This window comes from Procambarus clarkii, chromosome 70, assembly GCF_040958095.1.
Source record: "Procambarus clarkii isolate CNS0578487 chromosome 70, FALCON_Pclarkii_2.0, whole genome shotgun sequence".
NCBI classification, from domain to species: Eukaryota; Metazoa; Arthropoda; class Malacostraca; order Decapoda; family Cambaridae; genus Procambarus; species Procambarus clarkii.
The window spans coordinates 28,571,848-28,592,473 of NC_091219.1; the positions used below are offsets into that span (position 1 = coordinate 28,571,848).

Sequence of the window (20,626 nt, forward strand, 5' to 3'; positions counted from 1 at the left end):
TATGTAATGTAATGTAATGGAAAGCTGTATTATTCCTTAAGAAATATATATATATATATATATATATATATATATATATATATATGTATATATATATATATATATATATATATATATATATATATATATATTAAATATCATTTCTAGGACGAATCTTCTCTATATTTGTAATGTTCTAATCTTGAAAAGGAAATTGAGAAAAATTAACTCTCCAAAGTTCATTTTATAATTTTATTGGACCTGAGGAGTGTGGGTAAATGACAGGTGAGTCGTTGAGACTCAACATGAAGCAGAGGGTAAATGGACACAAATTAGCACAAGTACCGGTATATACACTCTATGTAGGATGAGGTGATGTGACACTAACATAACCATGTTCATAATAGTGTGAATATAACAATCAACTTCTCAGCGGCTTGCGAGAACCTTGAACACACAAAGGTAGTGACTGCCTCTGTGACCCCTCACCAGGAGAAGTCCTGAGGGCCAGAGCTGTGAGTGTAGAGTCAGTGTAGGGGCCAGAGCTGTGAGTGTAGAGTCAGTGTAGGGGCCAGAGCTGTGAGTGTAGAGTCAGTGTAGGGGCCAGAGCTGTGAGTGTAGAGTCAGTGTAGGGGACAGAGCTGTGAGTGTAGGTTCAGTGTAGGGGCCAGAGGTGCGGGAGCATCCGAAGTACAAGAGAGTTGCGGGTCTGGAAGTCGAGGTCGGGGAAGAAGGTGAGTCCCGTGACCAACTCCACGTCGTGAACCTTGGCGCTGAACTCCGTCAGGTAGTCTGCATTACTCTGCAACATTGGCGGGATGTTAGTAGTAGTGGTTGTGTCTGTTATGAATTACAAGCCTTTAAGGCAATCTTCATCTCTCATTCAAACCGGGGGCCCCAATCCCACCCACATTGAATGCATAAATATCCGAAAATACCTAGGAATATGTCGAAGGAAATTATTTTAAAAGTATTGGGAGAATTTTATGTACTAACACTTAACAATTTATTCACAAAGAGAATTATACAGAACACTGGACATTACAGATTATTCACAACGGCGCCAGCCAAAATCCTAGTTCCAGTCTGCAGGAACGAATGGGTAATATAATAATGGCAACAATCTTTTTACCACCACCGGTCACCAAGAAATAATAAGTCTAGAAAAGTCTATATCAAGGGTGGCAAGACTCACCAAGTATTTGACACTATTTACCCCCGAAGTGGACGGTGCCTTGTGTTGAGGAGGCTCTTGAGCAGCGCCTGCTGGTAGGAGGCTCCTGTTTCCCTCTCCTGTCTGCTGTGGTAGAGTAGAGGCCAACTCCACCAGTTCGCCTCTACTCCTGCCTCCCGCCCTTTCAACTCTTTTCTTTGTTGGATTTACCTCTGGCTCCCAACACTGACTTCACTGCGCCTACTCCTGATCCTCTCTAGTCTTTGCCATAGTTTTTCTTCTCTACTTTTATTTTCCCTGTTCTCTGTTCTTTCCTGTGTCTATTCTTCAATGGAATATTCATGGTTTCTTTGCAAATTGTCATGAACTCCAACTTCTGGAATCACAGTTTTCACCGATCTGTCTCTGTCTCCAGAAAACGATGCTTGGTGCTCGTTAAAGCTTACCCAGTTATTACTTAAATACTTCAAGGGGGTCGCTTAAACCCTTGCTAGACTCGCTTGACTTGGACTCACCAGATTGTTGGAGACGGACTCATCCATTGGGACAATGAAAGAAGCAGCGTCGAGGTCACCGGGAGAGCAAAGGTCAAGCGAGGTCGCATATATCTTGCAGCGGGTCACCACAGCGAACAGGTCAGATGGTACCTCTGGAATCTTGCTGAAACACAACAAAAAAAAATACTTTTTAGAAAGTAAACAAAAATATGTAACTTTTTTTTTTATAAAGTATCAATAATTCGCTTCTATACGGACCAAGGAAATAAAGTACCAGTAATTAGGTACCTGGTTGTTAACCAGTTTGCGGGTCGTGTTCCAGGGAAAACTAGTAGGGTAAGGTAGTGTAGTGTAGTGTAGTAGGGTAAGGCTTACCATGAGCTGTGGGGAGGGAAAGCTGTCAGCTGGCTAACAGGAGTCAGCAGATGTCTGCTCCTGTACCCTCCTGTGTAAAAATAAGTCCATCCAATTTATCGTTGTATATATATACTTGGAGGTCACTTTAGTCTTGAATTTTGTTCGGGAATAAAGTACACCTGTTGTTGTTGTTAAAGATTCGCTACCTGGAACAAAGTTCCAAGTAGCACGGGCTATGGTGAGCCCGTATGGTACACCTGCTGGTTGATCAGTAAGCTCTTGTAGCGACCTTAATACGCCTCCCCGGGGATGATGGTTCTTAAGACCAACACCGAACCAAACTTTTCCGCACAAATTTGACAGAAAATATAGCTTTAGAGTACAATATGTATGATTAGAAACATCAGCTCCGTCTTATGAGAGGAGTGTTTGAAGTGTCTATACCAGAACATCATATAACATCAATAAACAATAGCAGAGCTCTGGGGACTAGGCACCAGAACATCGTATGACATGTGTAATAAGAGCCGTGTCTCGGACCTCAGTACATGAACCCGTCCTTAGGGGGCATCCTGCAATATTAGTTAAAACACTTTGGTCATATGTATACATTAGAGACGTTGAACCGTTATTATTGACAGAAACACTTCATCGCCATCGTTAGATTAGACGGGTTAAGTACGAACTCTGAGATTCCATGTATTTGTTTCGTATATATTCGACGATCTAACTTTGTTAAACTGTATTATTTTGGATTAACTCGTGATAAGATTTACATTTCTACATAAGACACCGCTCCCCTGTGAGAATTATTTCCCCATTCCATCCATGTTTAGAATTTCTTTTGTACATGTGGAATTGGACGAAACATAGGGAGGTAGCCTAATGCAGTATATGTTTTGGGTTACTAATACTCAAAAGGATTGACTTGAGAAGGTTCTAGTGCACAATTGAAATTTGAGGTTGACACTCTGACAGGGTGTGTCCCAACTCACAGCAAGTAAGGAATTCTTGTCTGTCGTCATCACCTATCGCTACAATCATCACAATAGCAGGTAATATAATTGTCGTCAGTAAAGAGGAGCCTCGTACATGAAGTTGTGGAAGTCGTCGGGGAGGGAGTCAGCGTTGTTGTCGAAGACGGGTCCCAGTACCAGGTTGAGGGGCCCGTAGAGAGCCAGCCAGGCCGGCACCAGCTCCTGCAGCAGCGCCTCCCACCGGTATATCAGCTGCTTCGAGGCCGGCACCGCGTTGCTCACCAGGAACGGTATTTGAGGTACAGAAGTGTTCCAGGAGAAGCCTGCAACACGGCAGGAAAGGTATTACGCCAGCTTGTAATAAGGCCAACAAATAACTACCATAGCCTACAACTTGTAGGAATCACTGCACCTGAAACAACAGCCACTAAAACTGTGCACCATGAGCATCTACACATGCAACAAGAGCCAAAGACAAACTTGGACAGAACGGATTGGGCAGGTAGGGGTAAGTGGGAGAGGTTCATAAGGTGGGGACTCACCTGGAGGGAAGAGAGGGTACATGGAGATGTTGCTCGTGTCCAGCTGTTGGTAGTCAGTACAGGTGGGTGTGGTGGTGTTGGTGAGACGCACATCACTCGACCACGGCCATGTTGCGTTATCCCACTGTTGCCTCACGCTGAAGCTGGTCCATAGTGGCATCTTGAGCGTCTGAGAGTACCCTGGAGGGGCAGGGAGAGGCCAGTTAAGGGCACAATGGAGGATAGCAGACCCTCTGAAGCCATACCCGCAGGTAGGGAGCTCGAAGCCTCACTATCATGGGCGAGGTGTGAGTAAGGAAGTGAAACGCGTTAATGAGTATGATGGATGAGGTGTGAAATAGATGTGTTGCCAGATGGGCGTGTATGGACTATGGGCTCACACTAGGATACTGTCAACACTGTGAATAATCTCCTGTTGTTTACACAAGTTATCTCTGTTGCAGTTTTATCACCGTTTAAGTCTTTATTACTGTGGTCGAGATCGTATGATCTGCTTTTGTGTGTGACTGGTGGCCAGAAACCAACAACTTAAGACTTCGTTATTCAAACGACAAGTGCAACAAATGCATAGATTTTCAGTGTGTTTATAGAATAAAAACAGTATTAATACATATTCACTCAACAGTACTGTGCCACCTGCACTATCATCACCATGCCATAAACATCCTCTCCAACAGGAACAACAGACAGACAGACACTGCCCGTCTGTCTCACTGATCAGGACAATAGGACGGGGAAGCCCTTCCGTCCCCAGTTATAAGGGGAACACACTAAATATTAGCAAGGTTTCTCCTCCATGTTCCTTAGAGAAACACTCATCCAAATATATCACGCCCTACAGACCTTCTCAACGTTCATATAACACAGACCTTACAGTAATGAGGGAGAGGGAGGCTGGGAGAGGTGAGGGAGAGCTCACCTGTGACGTGGTCTTGGTGGTGGAGGAGAGTGAGGGAGGCTGGGAGAGGTGAGGAGTGAGGGAGAGCTCACCTGTGACGTGGTCCTGGTGGTGGAGGAGAGTGAGGGAGACTGGGAGAGATGAGGAGTGAGGGAGAGCTCACCTGTGACGTGGTCCTGGTGGTGGAGGAGAGTGAGGGAGGCTGGGAGAGGTGAGGAGTGAGGGAGAGCTCACCTGTGACGTGGTCCTGGTGGTGGAGGAGAGTGAGGGAGGCTGGGAGAGGTGAGGAGTGAGGGAGAGCTCACCTGTGACGTGGTCCTGGTGGTGGAGGAGAGTGAGGGAGGCTGGGAGAGGTGAGGAGTGAGGGAGAGCTCACCTGTGACGTGGTCCTGGTGGTGGAGGAGAGTGAGGGAGGCTGGGAGAGGTGAGGAGTGAGGGAGAGCTCACCTGTGACGTGGTCCTGGTGGTGGAGAAGAGTGAGGGAGGCTGGGAGAGGTGAGGAGTGAGGGAGAGCTCACCTGTGACGTGGTCCTGGTGGTGGAGGAGAGTGAGGGAGGCTGGGAGAGGTGAGGAGTGAGGGATGCCCCAGGGAAGGTGGAGCATCTCCGTCTTGTTCCGCTGTTCCTCGTTCAGCCCCAACAACTCCAGCCACGACTGTACATACAAACACACTTCATTAGTTTCTTCATCACACCGAGCAACAATCGTATATACATTTCTCAAGTAACAATTTCCTGCAAACTTCCGCACCTTTTAAATTTATGAATTAATAATGAAGAAAGGAACTAAAATTCAGTGTTATTCTGTACTGTTAAGTTTGGATAATATCACTAACTTAATATGTTATAATGCATCACAATACAAACACTGTTGTATATATTCATATATACAAAATGCCACAAAGATTGATTGATGAAGATTAAGCCACCCAAAAGGTGGCACGGGCATGAATAGCCCGTAATGCCACAAACTTTTCCCCCTGTATATGTATTCTAAAATATTGCCATAGAGAAGGAGAGAAAGAAGAAGTGTGGTGAAAATGTTGTCGACAAAGACCATAACAGTTGAAGAGGCACATTATCATTGTTTACGGGCTATTCATGCCCGTGCCACCTCTTGGGTGGCTTAATCTTTATCAATCATTATCATTGTTACTGTAATGGAGGTAATGCTGCCGTCTTCCGAGAACCACTTCAACAAACCTGTCGATTGATTGATAAAGATTTAGCTACCCAAGAGGTGGCACGGGCATGATTAGCCAGTAAAAAAACTTGCCACGTGACTGCACTATTTACTAGTAACACTTGCATCTTCACCTCAGTCTACACTGGTTCTATTTTCACATGAGTCTACATTGCGTCCTTGCATCTTCACCTGAGTCAACACTGGTTCTATTTTAATGTAACACTGTAAGGTGTTTGGTTTAGTTTATTTAAAATATATATAGAACATGAGTCACAGACAAGGATTTAAGAAAGGCGCCAGGTTGTCGGCCTGAGATCTCACACCTCAAAGCGTTAATGACCTCAAGTGACCTGAGGTCAGATCATGAGAATTTCACCTTGCTTCCGCTAATCTTATAATTGTAGCCTGTTAGCCTTCAAACATGCCGACGTTCAAGGAGTGGCTTGGTAGAGTGCCTAAGGCTATCTACTTGTGGGCGGAGTTAGTTATTAGGCTCCCCAATATATACTCCGCCCACAAGTAGATAGCCTTAGGCACTCTACCAAGCCACTCCTTGAACGTCGGCATGTTTGAAGGCTAACAGGCTACAATTATAAGATTAGCGGAAGCAAGGTGAAATTCTCATGATCTGACCTCAGGTCACTTGAGGTCATTAACGCTTTGAGGTGTGAGATCTCAGGCCGACAACCTGGCGCCTTTCTTAAATCCTTGTCTGTGACTCATGTTCTATATATATTTTAAATAAACTAAACCAAACACCTTACAGTGTTACATTAACATGAGTCTACATTGCGTCCTTGCATCTTCACCTGAGTCTACACAACCTACTTGTCACTTCACCTGAGTCTATACTGCCTTCTTGCAATTTCTCCTGGAGCTTGATAATTGTAAGGTTGCGGCCAGCCTCACCTGAGGGGTTGTGAGGTCATCAGGACAGCGGGATATGTGTAGCAGAGGTGTCACGTCCGTGGTCGGGTAATGGGACGTCGGCGGCTTCTCCTCCTGCGGCCACAAGAATATTACACTCACCCAAACGTGCCAGACGGAAGTAATAGTATTACTTGTTATGAATATTTGCATTAATAACATTATGAACACCAATGTTTGTAGTTGTGTTAGCAGCAGTAGTTTTGCAAGTCATAATAACAACATTTACATTAGATTTGTTCACATTATTTTCTTGGGTCTTCGGCGTGAATAGCCAAACCCGCCATCCAACGTGTCCTCGTGTTGGATGGGGGACGACCCAGGTCCGCCAGTGAACCACCAGCATCGGAACGTGGAGCAACCAAACAAAAAGATTGTGTACATTATATATATTGTATTACTGTTGTTTAGGAAGACTTACGGTAGGAAGTTGTGGCGCTGGCGGAGGGTTGGCGAGGATGTGGTAGAGGGAGCCGAGGGTGCCGTTGTTGGGGGAGGGTTCGACACCCGTCAGGTAACACATGAGGTTGTACAGCTCGATGTTCTGGAAGGGTTCGGCCTCCATCTGCGTCTTGAAGTCCGGCCCAGACGCTATGAACAGTGCCTGCAAGCAGGGATATACATGAACTGTGGCCCAGAGGCCATAAACAGTGCCTGCAAGCAGGGAAGTACATGAACTGTGGCCCAGACGCCATAAACAGTGCCTGCAAGCAGGGAAGTACATGTGTAAGGTACTTCAGCAGTGACTCACACGGTACAAACTGTTATGGGGATGATGTAAGCTTTTGGTTTGGATAATTGTGATGATGTTGTTGTTGGAAATGGGGATTATGTAAGCTGTTGGTGTTGGTAATGAGGATGATTTAAGATGTTGGTAATGGGGATGGCGTAATCCGTTGTTGCTAGCAATTTGGACGACGTAAACTGTTGCTGTTGGTAATGAGGATTATATAAGCTGTTGTTGCTGATAGTGTGAGTAACTTAAGCTGTTGTTTCCAGTAATGGAGAGAGAGAGAGAGAAGATTAAGCCACCCAAAAGGTGGCTTGGGCATGAATAGCCCATAAGTGGTGGCCCTTTTGAGCCATTTCCAGTATCAATAGATGATACTGGAGATCTGTGGAGGTGCGACTGCACCCTGCGTGACGGGAGATGTCTCCCGTGTCCAGTAATGGGATTAATGCAAGATGTTATAAGCTGTTGATCATGATAATATAATCATGAGGATGAAAATGAATTGCATGTTTACTCCCCCTTACATTCATGGTCCTGTAGTGGGAGTCATAGCCGTGCTGACCCTCGAGGGAATATGTAGAGTAGATTTTAGTGACGAAGCCTGGGTCGAGGTCAAGAACTATGGGTTCGATGCGACGGTTGTTGGAGAAGTGGAACCTGGTGGGGAGGCCCTCCCTGGGGTACACCCGCATCTCCTTCCTCTTACCCGACAGCTTCTTCATCATCGCCATCTTCACTTCTGTGAACGTGAGAGTACAGTGATGATACAAGTACCTTCTTTGTCCACAGGTTTTTGCTGATATTTACCCTGTATGGATATGTCATCTTTCGCTCTCAGTCGTGACTAGTTGATGACCAATGCTAGTCTTACCTGTAAGGTTTTGTGTTAGTTCTGGCACTATCCAACACGCCTGGCCTCATACTGAGTGCCACAACACACAGGTGGTAATTACTTAGCTGGGGTTATTTGTAACACCTTGTACTCCTCTTGCTTCCCATGGAGGGGGAGCATTTTGTTTACTTAATTGATACGTTGTTGGTCCAAGAGGTTTAGTGAGTTTAATTATATTTTATATTATTAACAGTCAAAGAGAAATCACCGGAAATGAAAAAAGTGGAGATAATTGCTTGAGTTTAATTCTACTTAACTATTTAGCATATAAAACAAAAAGACATCCTAACTAAATGTAAACCTAAGGCAATTAGGGATATTTGTGAAACAAGGGATATGTTCACTAACAAAAAATTGGGCAAGCACCTCTTATCGGGTTGCTTTGAAGATAACAGTCTACCATTCACCACCCTCACTCACCACCCTCACTCAACACCCTCACTCAACACCCTCACTCAACACCCTCACTCACCACCCTCACTCACCACCCTCACTCACCACCCTCACTCACCACCCTCACTCACCACCCTCACTCAACACCCTCACTCAACACCCTCACTCACCACCCTCACTCACCACCCTCACTCACCACCCTCACTCACCACCCTCACTCACCACCCTCACTCACCACCCTCACTCACCACTCACTGTGTGCATGTGCCCAGGCAACGGCGCACTTCACACCTCTCAAGGAGGAGGTGGACCAGAAATGTAAAGCAAATCCTTGGTTCAATAGTCAGTGCAGCCAAGCTAAATAAAGTACAAAACCGCTTAGAAAAAATTACAGAGAACAACAGAGAGGCGCTAAAGAGAACCAGAAACATGTGCGCCCGAGTTAGGACGGAAGCTGTGATAGGCAAATTGAAAATAACATTGCTGAACAAGCCATGGACCAACCCAAGTTGTTATATAGACATAAGGAGGAATATCTATATGTTATATAGATATATCTATATGTTATATAGATATAAGGAGGAAACACAACAGTGAGAGACTATCTTCTCAGAGTGAGGAGACGGGGGGGGGGGGGAATTATCACACAAAATTATAAACATTATAGTGAGGCATATGAAGAACCTAACAAAAGATTTCAGGAGATCTTTGCGATAAAACCAGCATGGAGACCAACGTTGCGAGAAGAAACGTAGAAGAAACAATGATTTCTTCAAACTATTTAGTAAATTTTTCGTTAACTAAAAAATATATGTTCAATATTTTCATGTAGAAAAAAAACAGATCTGACCACGTTTGGAAGCCTTACCCTCGCTGTCATTCTTCGGGTCAATCCTGGAGAAAGCGCCTTCGTAAGAATAGGAAGCCTTTTTAATATCACTGATATAGTCGACAAGGTCTATAACCCTGCGCGGGCCGGCGGCTGCCATCCCGTGGTCGGCCAGGATGATCATGTTGACGCAAGAGGTGATCCCCTCTCTATCCATACCCTCCAGCAGCCTCTTCACCATGGCGTCTACTCTCTCCAACTGTGTGTTCACCTGTGGATTGATTGATTGGTAAAGATTAAGCCACCCAAAAGGTGGCACGGGCATGAATAGCCCGTAAGTGGTGGCCCTTTTGAGCCATTACCAGTATCAAGAGCTGATACTGGAGATCTGTGGAAGTGCGACTGCACCCTGCGTGACGGGAGATGTCTCCCGTGTCACCTGTGGCCACAGTACAGTATTATATAATGCAGGCAGTGAGGCGCTATACCTATAGTGACTGGAAATTAGATACCTATCCCCCCCCCCACACGCATCTGAAAATTATGATATTGGGTGACGATTCTGGACGTCCTCGATGGATCGTGTCGTGGTGATGGTCCAGGACGGAACGAAACGTCGTATCTCTATTGTCAGATGTAAGGGTATCACACAAGGGGCATGCAGCCAGGGTATCACACAAGGGGCATGGAGCCAGGGTATCACACAAGGGGCATGGAGCCAGGGTATCACACAAGGGGCATGCAGCCAGGGTATCACACAAGAGGGCATGCAGTTTTTTTTATTGTAAACATGATAAACAAATCAAGTAAATGAAGTCGACAGCATTAATCTGGTGATAGTGGAAAGACAGGGTTTAAGAACTAACACTCCGCCCTGCTAGCACACATATATTTGTACATCTAGGTAAATGTATACTAGAAAAGTTTGTCTTGGTGTGAATGAAATAATGGACTTAATAGGGAAATTATTTTTATAAAGAAAAAAAGTATGGTTATGAGAATAGTATAGGCAAGGGGAATTATCATGTTAAAAAAAAGTACACAGATTTGTTGACAGGATGCCCGTAGAGGTTAGTTCAAAATGAAAAGATCATCACTTTGAATTGACTAACAAATACTTTTAACGAGTGAATATATCGAGTAGACCAACCTTAATCTTCTCTTACATAGGGTGTGGAAAACTAGTTAGTTTTCTAGTTAATCTAGTTAGATTTATAGCGGAAAGGGTACTTTACCCAAAGTACAGCTAGCTAGCTCTCTCTCTCTCTCTCTCTCTCTTGATTGATTGATTGATTGTTGTACACTCTTTTTTTTCAGTTTTCCATTCTTTCTTGCTTCGTATAGTCCCTACAGGCTTGATATTGGGAATGTGTGTGTGATTTTAGAGAACTATATGCTGTAGATATAATAGAGGAAATTAGGTCGGCAGTTAGTACAGCAAGCAACCGACAGTTAGAAATTCGGTATCCAAGAGTTAACAGCTCGATCCTACAAGAACACATAGTAAACACACACAAACAATTGTGTTTACCTCTGCATACTTTTGTAAACACAATTGTAGAGACGAACGAGTGAGTGAGCTCCTAGAAAGCTTCAGTTGCTAGGCTTCCTTCAGTGACCAGCTGTTGCTGCCTCCTGAAACTTTGAATTTCAAGATGTTTCTCTTAAATTACCTTGTGAATGTCAGGTCCACAGTCATGCGGGTCCAGTGGACTTACCGCTTCAGAGTTAGGTCCAGACCCATGTCCATGGTGGTCTGGCTCGTCAAGGTAGAAGCAGATAAAGTCCGGCCTGGAGTCCAGCGAGTAAGTCAACCAGTCAAGTACCTGTACAGTGAAGCTTATTAATAATCGCTAACAAAACTACTTAGTTTTCAAGTGTGAATTGTAAATATGTTTTAAACTTTACACTGTAAGAAATTTGATCAGTGCAAAGCTTTGCCATCAAAATTATCCCTTTGTTAGTAGCCCAACAACTAGACTGTTGATAAGTGCGGGGAAGTGACTTCAAGTACTGTACTTAATATACTTATCCCAATGTGAACCATCATTAAAAATCTGAAAGAAATCATATCATATCTAGGATAATAAATCTGAAGGACATGACATAAATCATGTCATAATCATGTCATGTCTTTTTGTTTTGACATAAATCTCCAGATTTTGTCAAATTTAAAAAGTAAATACAATAGCCTAAGATGGGCCAAGTTGTGACGCCCTACACTAGCAATGGCGTTACTTTACGTTACAGAATATGAAGTAGCAATCTTCAATAATTGACCGGGTTGCTTCCGACTCAGACCAAAATTATATGAGTTTTCTAGTGTTAAACTATTTTAAAATATTATGTGAACTTGAGGTGGGACGTCCTGATTGTTTACAGAGATTCAACGTATAAACAAACCCACAACCACAGAATTAAATTAAAAAACAAATTATGTAACAAATTTGGAAAATTGTCTCATTTGTTAATTCATTCCTAGTGAAAGGAGCTTGAAACGACATTAAAATATTTAGCTTATTAAATTTAAAAAGCTCCATTAGAATAAATTATTGAGCTAATCAAAAGTAAATAATGTTTATAATGTTAGGATATGCAGACGATGAGTCACAACAACGTGGCTGAAGATATAATGACCAACCCACACACCAGAAGATGAAAATATGTTTATTTTCTAATAAACATATTTTCCATGTTTAGAAACTAATATTTACGTCCTGGACCATTATCATATACGTTATTTATTATTAACATCTTTATTGACAAAAATGAATTACAATTTTGCCTAATCTGAGGATTTTAATTAAGTCTTATTAAAGTGAGGATAATGGTGGTATTCACTGTCACGCAGGACAGAGGGTCATACACAAGACAACAGGTCTAAACTGTAGGCTGAAGCACGTATATATATCATGGTTACAATCAATAGTTTAATGTATGAATATAGAGTGTATGGCAGTGTTGGAGTGTGTTTACCACAGCAGCATAAATAACAGTGTGAGTTAGTCCTACGTTTAATGTCCCTTTTCTCGTCAGTCTAATATTTACACCTGTTATGGATGTGTAGGCCTATAGAATAAACAATAAATAATGATGAAATATTAGTTTATGCAATCACAGTACTGAGACGAATTGAATGAAAGTACCAATGTTTCATATACACGTGTGTGTTGGGTGTGTAGTGTTCAGCTACGTTATTGTGACTTGCTGTCTGCACTGAGAAGTGTATTATTACCTTGTCGACGCGATCAGTATAGTTGACTGAACCGTCGTAAGGGAACCAGTAGTTAGGGTAGGAGCCGTTGATGTTGTGGTCTGACCCAGGCCAGAAATACGCCGCGCTCTTCTTGCCCTGTCAACATTATATAACATACATTATTAGTCTTTTTCTTGATGACAATGTAGCAGATTTCTGCCGTGTGAGTATGTTAATTTATTTTACACCCTGTGCCCCTCGTGAGGTGGGAGTGCACCAATGCCAGTCCTGTGGGTGGTAGTGCATCCTCATACCTATCCTGGGGGTATAGAGACACACTTATGGGAAGTGAAGTATGCGGGGTAAGAACCGTAGAGTTTAATTTCTTTCGATGATAATGAGAAGAGTGTGGGCCACCCATTATTTAAGCCTATCCATAGGTGAGGGGGACAATTGACGTAAGAGCTTTTTTGTGTGCCTCCACACACACACACACACACACACACACACACACACACACACACACACACACACACACACACACACACACACACACACACACACACACACACACACACACACACACACATTGTGTGTGAGTACTAGGTGAGTACACACACATTGTGTGTGTGTGTAGGTAGGGTTCTCAGGAACCTGTACACCTGTTGATTGACGGTTGAGAGGCGGGACCAAAGAGCCAGAGCTCAACCCCCGCAAGCACAACTAGGTGAGTACAACTAGGTGAGTACATTGCTGTGTGCTTTGTCATTGCTGTAAACAACCGATTGCTGGAAAGGCGGGATCCAAGAGTCAATGCTCGATCCTGCAAGCACAAATAGGTGAGTACAAATAGGTGAGTACACACACACAAGTTTGCAGTCATTGACCTCCAGTATACTCACCTCTGGGTGTGGCCCATTTAACTCTGACGGAACAGCCGATTTCCCCCCCCCCCACCCACACACCCGTAAGGTAGACAGCTGATAGGTTACTTTTACTGGGCGCCACCGGCTAGCCTGTCTTCCAGTGTGGTGTCACTGACCTCTGTACTGCATGACACACTTTCTTACCGGTAATTAACGGCACTTTAACCTGGGGGTCTACAGGCTATTTCCCCCTCTACTCACTATGCACATCTTCCTGGAAAAAAAGCACGATGACCCGTCATCTTCAAACCCTAACAATTGGTCTAGTAAAAACAACATTCACAACCTCTGTCAGTCCCCTTTACTCGTTGTGTGTCATTCTCGCGGTCCAGCAGCTGTCACTTGGATCATTCCAGCCTTCCAGATCCTGGAAGGACTCAGTAGATATTGAAACAGTAGCGAGGAGTTGCATATAGTGCCACACAGCGCGCCTCACCGGTCAAGTGAGGCTACTCACAGGTACCTATTTACTGCTAGATAAACAGAGGCATCACGTGAAATGAAACGAACCAAAACATGGCTGTCCTACCGCGGGGACCGAACCCTGGACTTATCGCTGGTGATCAAACCCCCTCCCGACTGACCTTCCTTTTGACGGTGTTCCATATAGGGTCCCCGCCCCACCACTCAGGCTCGCTGGAGGACATGGAGAAGCTCTTATTAAACTCAGGATCGAAGAATGAGTTAGCGATGATGCCGTGAGACTCCGGGTACAAGCCCTGTAACGTCAACAACCAGAATTAATCCACGGAATAGAAACGACGTGGATGTATACGTTTAAACGTTACATACGTCATGAGGCTATAGACGGCACATACCTCCAAGCGTCATATGGCTACAAACATCACAGTCTATCATGCTCGAACACTGGGGCTGAGGGTATATAGAGTACACACACTAGGACATAGAGTACACACTGTATTTAAACAAAAATCCGTGTTTGTTCGCCTCATCAAAGTATCATGTGGTTAAACATGTTAAAAGATAAGTCTAGGTGAGATGGGAGCGAGCGTGACTGACCGTGACGATGGTGTAGTGGTTGGGGAAGGTGAGGGTCGGGTAGGATGGGTTCATGTAGGGCACCTTCACGCCCCGCTCGGCCAGCGCCTGCAGCGTCGGCGTCAAGCCACGTCTGAGGTAGTCTGCCCTGAACCCGTCCAGGGAGAGGAGCAGCAGCGGCCGTCGTGGGTACTTGGCGTCACAAGACAGGTCTTGGTCTTGGAAGAGCACGGCCATGAGGGAGACAGTCACCACCACGTACACCGTCACCTGTCCACACACAAACTTTTCTCCAGTAGACAGTCTAGTCTTACACAACCATTACTGCGCTAGATTTAGAAATATTAATCACCCATTAATAATATCTCACATAAACCATTATCCCTATTAATAATATTTAGATATGGTATGATCACATTAGAGTAATCGAGGAAGGTATCCTAGTCTCCTACGTCACACATCTCAAGATATGTGCTATATATGAAATATTCTCAACAAAACAATGCCACTTTCCCTCTATACACTATAGCGAAACCCTCCACCAGATATATAATGCTAAACAAAACTTGTACAATAACAACCAGGGGACCATTACGCCACATGTCAAAAGGAACCTTCCTTTTACCAGCGCATTAGCAAACATTATAAGTTTGAAGAATCATTCTCATTGCCGAGGATAAACGGGCTTCGTACATGCACGCCGACTAAGATATTGACTAGACCATGAAATTGTTGCACTTAAATATATAATCAAACGAGCCCTAACACGTGGCAGGAGGGTCGCCAACAACAATATCACCTGCAGTAAACATCATCTATACATTCAACATAGCAAATAAATCACTTTAAAATGGTTATCTTAAGATTATCCTGAGATGATTTCGGGACTTAGCGTCCCCGCGGCCCGGTTTTTGACCAGGCCTCCTTTTTTTTTGCTCACCCCAGGAAGCAGCCCGTAGCAGCTGTCTAACTCCCAGGTACCTATTTACTGCTAAGTAACAGGAGCATCAGGGTGAAAGAAACGTTGTCCATTTGTTTCCGCCACCAACGGGGATCGAACCCGGAACCTCAGGACTACGAATCCAGTGTCGCGTAGTCACACATCACATTTTGTCGACAAAATGTTCTCAGATTTCGTTATGAAACTCTCTCATCTGCTACGCATCATTACACAGATGAATATAGCAGTAAACTTCATATCTTGCAGCCTCACGTGCTTCACAGACGGACCAGCAGACCAGCAAGAGCCCAGAATCTGATAAAGCTGCAGTTAAGGCACTTGGAGAGACTCGAACGGGCGCTTAACTTTACAAACAATGATGCTAGCCATTTAAAAGGCTTTGGAACATGCTCTTACTGAACACCGACAACGGGTTGTCATACATACAGATTCCAGAACTGCAAATGGCCGCCACGGGAGGCGCTCCGCCACACATATAAACACAAGCACTATTAGAATCCCTGTTCAATACACTGTTTACATCGCCCTGATAAAAGCTGTAAAGTTTATCCGAAAATTTGAGTTAATAATATACCTACACAAGTATTGGGTCTTTTCTTCACCTTCAATAATAATAATAATTGAAGGTGAGGGGTTAAAAATAGCTTGTGGAGCCGTAGGATGAGGAGTGGACCCCTTGATAGAGTTATCAGTCACTCACAAGTTAGATAAGAGTCTTTAGGGGTCTATATCGAGCTATAGAGAAAACAAATAGATCATATAGCCGAGTGGGGAGGGACATGATGGGAGGCGGACCTCCCATCTTTCACTTACGAAACCTGTACATCTTTTTTTTTTTTTGAGATATATACAAGAGTTGTTACATTCTTGTACAGCCACTAGTACGCGTAGCGTTTCGGGCAAGTCCTTAATCCTATGGTCCCTGGAATACGATCCCCTGCCGCGAAGAATCGTTTTTTCATCCAAGTACACATTTTACTGTTGCGTTAAACAGAGGCTACAGTTAAGGAATTGCGCCCAGTAAATCCTCCCCGGCCAGGATACGAACCCATGACATAGCGCTCGCGGAACGCCAGGCGAGTGTCTTACCACTATACCACGGAGACTGGTTGCAACAATTATTGGCAGTTTCGGTTACAGCCTTTACCAGGATTTATACAGCGTTTACACAATCACTTACGAAACCTGTACATCTTTTCTCATTCATGGTAGACTTGTTTACATTTATTAGGTAGTTTATGAGCTGTTAAACATCACAAGGTTGTTTACATTGTTATTGTTAACAACAATATTGTTAAGTATTGTTAACAACAATATTGTTAAGTATTGTTAACAACAATAGCCTTTGGTTATAAAGTTTGCAAACTCAGATTTCAGCGCCAACATTTATGGAGAGTAATTCTGTACCTGTAGCTGAAGTTCTGGTGTTGATTCATCCACCTGTGATGTCTGGTTGGTGCATAACCAATACCAATAACCACAACCTGCACCCCACCTCGTCCCTCCCTCAGCTGTGTGCTGGCTCTTCACGTAGTTGTGTGTGTGTGTGTGTGTGTGTGTGTGTGCGTGTGTGTGTGTGTGTGTGTGTGTGTGTGTGTGTGTGTGTGTGTGTGTGTGTGTGTGTGTGGGTGTGTGTGTGTGTGTGTGTGTGTGTGTGTGTGTGTGTGTGTGTGTGTGTGTGTGTGTGTGTGTGTGTGTGCACTCACTGCTGGACGTGTGGTTGTAGGCGAACTTAACAAATGTGTTCCAAAATGTTGTGTAAATATAGAGAATTAAGTTTGGTGATATATTAAATTTATCTGAAAACGATCCAGGTGGGACAACTCAGTGGTGGACGAACTATAGCTCATGTCATGCTCAATACTGCAACAACGCAACAAGAAAAAGCTGGCCTTAGAGTAGTGGTGCCCACCATGCAGGGGACTTTCTTTTACAGACAATGAGTCACAATAACGTGGTTGAAGATATGATGACCAAACTACACACCAAAAGATGAAGAACCGAAGACGTTTCGGTCCGTCTTGAACCATTATCAAGTCGTATGTGGTAATGACTTGATCATGATGAAAGGGGCCTCGTAGCCTGGTGGATAGCGCGCAGGACTCGTAATTCTGTGGCGCGGGTTCGATTCCCGCACGAGGCAGAAACAAATGGGCAAAGTTTCTTTCACCCTGAATGCCCCTGTTACCTAGCAGTAAATAGGTACCTGGGAGTTAGTCAGCTGTCACGGGCTGCTTCCTGGGGGTGGAGGCCTGGTCGAGGACCGGGCCGCGGGGACACTAAAAAAGCCCCGAAATCATCTCAAGATAACCTCAAGATAACTATGATCCAAGACAGACCGAAACGTCGTCGTTTCTTCATCTTCTGGTGAGTGGTTTGGCCATCACTTTCTCTCTGGCAGCGCCTATGTCTGCGGCAAGCACACATCTAGATTCACAAACCCTCCATATTGCAGCGGCCCTCCGTCTTGGTGCCCCACTTCACACTGAATACAAGTGTATTTGCAACAGGGTGATAGCAGACGAATATGGCTGCACTGCAGAAGCTGCAAAAATTAACATTCAGGTCACAACGAAGTTAATGGCATCACCAAGAGGAGTCTTGCCTTAGCCCAGTGCCTAGCAGAGAGAGAACCCCGCATGTTCCAAAACCCTGGCGATCTCACACTGCCTTGATGGCATCACAATATATATCCCTGGAAGAGGGACAAGGGTGTGGGACTACACGTGTGTCCACCCTGGCTGACGCCTCCATGCACCTCGGTGCTCAACAGTCATGTGGTGCGGAAAGACTGTTGAAGACACAGCGAAGAAATAAAATAAAACAAATACTGGAAGAGTAGTACAGTTTTGTTCCTATAGCATTTAGCGCCATACGCACGGCGCCAAAAGTGTCTCCATATTAAGTCAAAATTGTGTTGACATACTCACGGCACTATAACAGTGTTGCCATACTCATGGCACAGAAATAGTGTTGCCAAACTCACCACTCCGCCTATTATAATCCGTTTCGCGTCCATATCTGTAACACAAATATTTACATGTAAACTTTAAACTTCCTTAAAGGATAAATTACATTAAACAAATTTGAAATCGGAATTATTGCTGTCAAACTCCCGAACAGAAAAACGGTTAGATAAAACGATGTAATGGTAGTTTTGGACAATATTTTCAATTTTACGAATGCAATAAAAATATAAAATCTCTCTTATTTTCACCGAGACAGAAAGAGATAGAGAACAAGTAGGAGAGATAGAGGACACAAGAAAAATAGAGGACACAGAGGAGAGACAGGACAGGTGGTGAGGGAGAGAGAGAGAGGGAGGACATGACAGGACGACAAATGGGGGTTGTAGGACATGGCGAGGCAACACACTAAGTCTAATACTGAGAACACACAATAGACAGTAACTTCTGCAGCATTTTCAAAGCTGAGAGATGTTTTGGTTCACCAGTATCGAGGACAGAAAGTCTGATAGGCTTATCGTAGTCCTCTCGAAGCCAAGGACGAGGCTGCCAGTGCGGTCACCCATCTCTACCTTGAGATGAAAGGCAAGAAAATGCTGCAAGATCGGACCCAGAAATATGAAAATAAGCTATGAAAACATGCTAAAGAAACACACACACAGATCACACTAACGTGATGCATCAAATGAACAAATGAATCCTCGTCACGGCCCTTGTGGATTTGTTCATGCTAAAGAAAATTTATACTAGCCACGCTAAAAGAATATGACCCAGAAATCATGATCACACCGCACAAGGTACTGAGGAAGATTGGTGAAGTGGAGAGGAACAGTCTCTTTCATATGATGAGTGATAGATTGAAGAGGCCTATGTGTAGGCTCGGAACAGAAATGAGTTAGCCAGACAAGAAAGTTGGTACGTATATGGAATTAATAAACTCAGAGCTGAGGCACTATGTGCCATCTGTATTCACAGCAGGTTACAGAGCAGAAAGTGTCGATTACGATGCAGAGAACTTAAAGTTGAAGGTAAACTGTTCAAGATAACATTTCGCCTGTAAGAACTCCACTAAATCATATTCAACAGATGGAGGAAATAAAGTGTTGACTCAACTTGGTTATTCTCTCCATACACACCTACAAGAGCTGATAGGCTATAACCATAACGCTAGAATGTTGGGAGGAATAACTAACCGGTTCCCTAAAAGATAAGAAAAGAGGCCCAAGAGCCTCACCCCGACAGACAGACAGACAGATGCGAACGCTGACAGAGAAACACTCACCTTACAGACACGTGTCCAAGCGTGCAGAGCGGTATAGCTCTGGCTGGGCTGAATGTTAAACACTAATTACAACATGGAGCGCATCTTCATATCAGACACTAGTAGCTCTTATCTCACTGATAATGTTTAAACTCTCCAGAAATTACTTTTTAATCAGCTGTCTTCAGGCTGTGCGTACGAAATGCAACCTTCAAAACCCATGACTTGGCCCCAGAAACCGGCTTCGTGAGATCTGAAATGCCAAATATTTGTCAAGTGTTGTTGATGCCACTCCAGACTTTCAACAAGGAACAAGCCACTATTTTAATTTTAAATTTAGAAATTGTCAACAATAACGTTGCTTGGCTTGGCTTCTTGGCCCAGGGCTTCTGTCCCCTGGCCGGGTTCCCCGGGCTTGACCGCTCAGCCGCCACCCTTCCCACTTCGACGGGCCACTCCGGCCTGGCGCCAGCCTTGCTTGATTGATGAAGATTAAGCCACCCAAGAGATGGCACGGGCATGAATAGCCCGTAACAGCCTTGTTTGTATAACGCCTTGTTTCATCTATGACACGTGGCAGTACGGGCATGAATAGCCCGTAACTTGCCTTGTCGGCGCGCCTGCTCTTTTAAATGGCTGGAGAGTCAACTTCTCATTATTAGCGAGGTCATTCGACAGTTTGGGACCCTTGATTTTCAGCGCGTTTCTGCTACTTCCCCCATCTCACGGGATCTTTAGTCTTACATCGGACTCAGTGATTTTTTGTTGAAAAAATTGAAATCGTTTTGTTGGCCGCAATTTGCTTTGGTGGTATCAGAAACAAGTTCGTCTCCAAGAGTGGGACCCGGTTTTCTGGGTCCAGAAGGATCTTCTGTAGATCCTCATTCGAAGCCACGATCACTGTGGCCTCGTTCTTGTGAAGGTGTTCATCGAC

The 20,626-nt window shown here is 44.2% G+C and overlaps 1 protein-coding gene across 1 annotated transcript; it reads right to left on the minus strand.

Annotated features, from left to right (window-relative positions):
- Window positions 1-217: 217 nt before the first annotated feature.
- On the minus strand, window positions 218-19,829 carry LOC123775343 (venom phosphodiesterase). Its single transcript, XM_045770452.2, has 15 exons — window positions 19,714-19,829; window positions 18,452-18,486; window positions 14,526-14,774; window positions 14,090-14,224; window positions 12,619-12,735; window positions 11,102-11,209; window positions 9,423-9,654; window positions 7,794-8,008; window positions 6,958-7,140; window positions 6,519-6,611; window positions 4,943-5,078; window positions 3,527-3,706; window positions 3,100-3,307; window positions 1,669-1,813; window positions 218-781 (listed from the first exon to the last, which is right to left on the minus strand). The coding sequence occupies exons 2-15, from the start codon at window positions 18,482-18,484 to the stop codon at window positions 635-637; spliced, it is 2,181 nt and encodes a 726-aa protein (XP_045626408.2). The 5' UTR covers window positions 18,485-18,486; window positions 19,714-19,829; the 3' UTR covers window positions 218-634.
- Between the last annotated feature and the right edge of the window lie 797 nt (window positions 19,830-20,626).

Coding starts and splice junctions, on each gene's coding strand:
- LOC123775343 (XM_045770452.2), bottom strand. CDS start 18,484: ATGGACGCGAAACGGATTATAATAGGCGGAGTG. Junction 14,225..14,525: donor ACCACTACACCATCGTCACG/GTCAGTCACGCT, acceptor TTGACGTTACAG/GGCTTGTACCCGGAGTCTCA. Junction 6,612..6,957: donor CAGCGCCACAACTTCCTACC/GTAAGTCTTCCT, acceptor TTGTGGCCGCAG/GAGGAGAAGCCGCCGACGTC.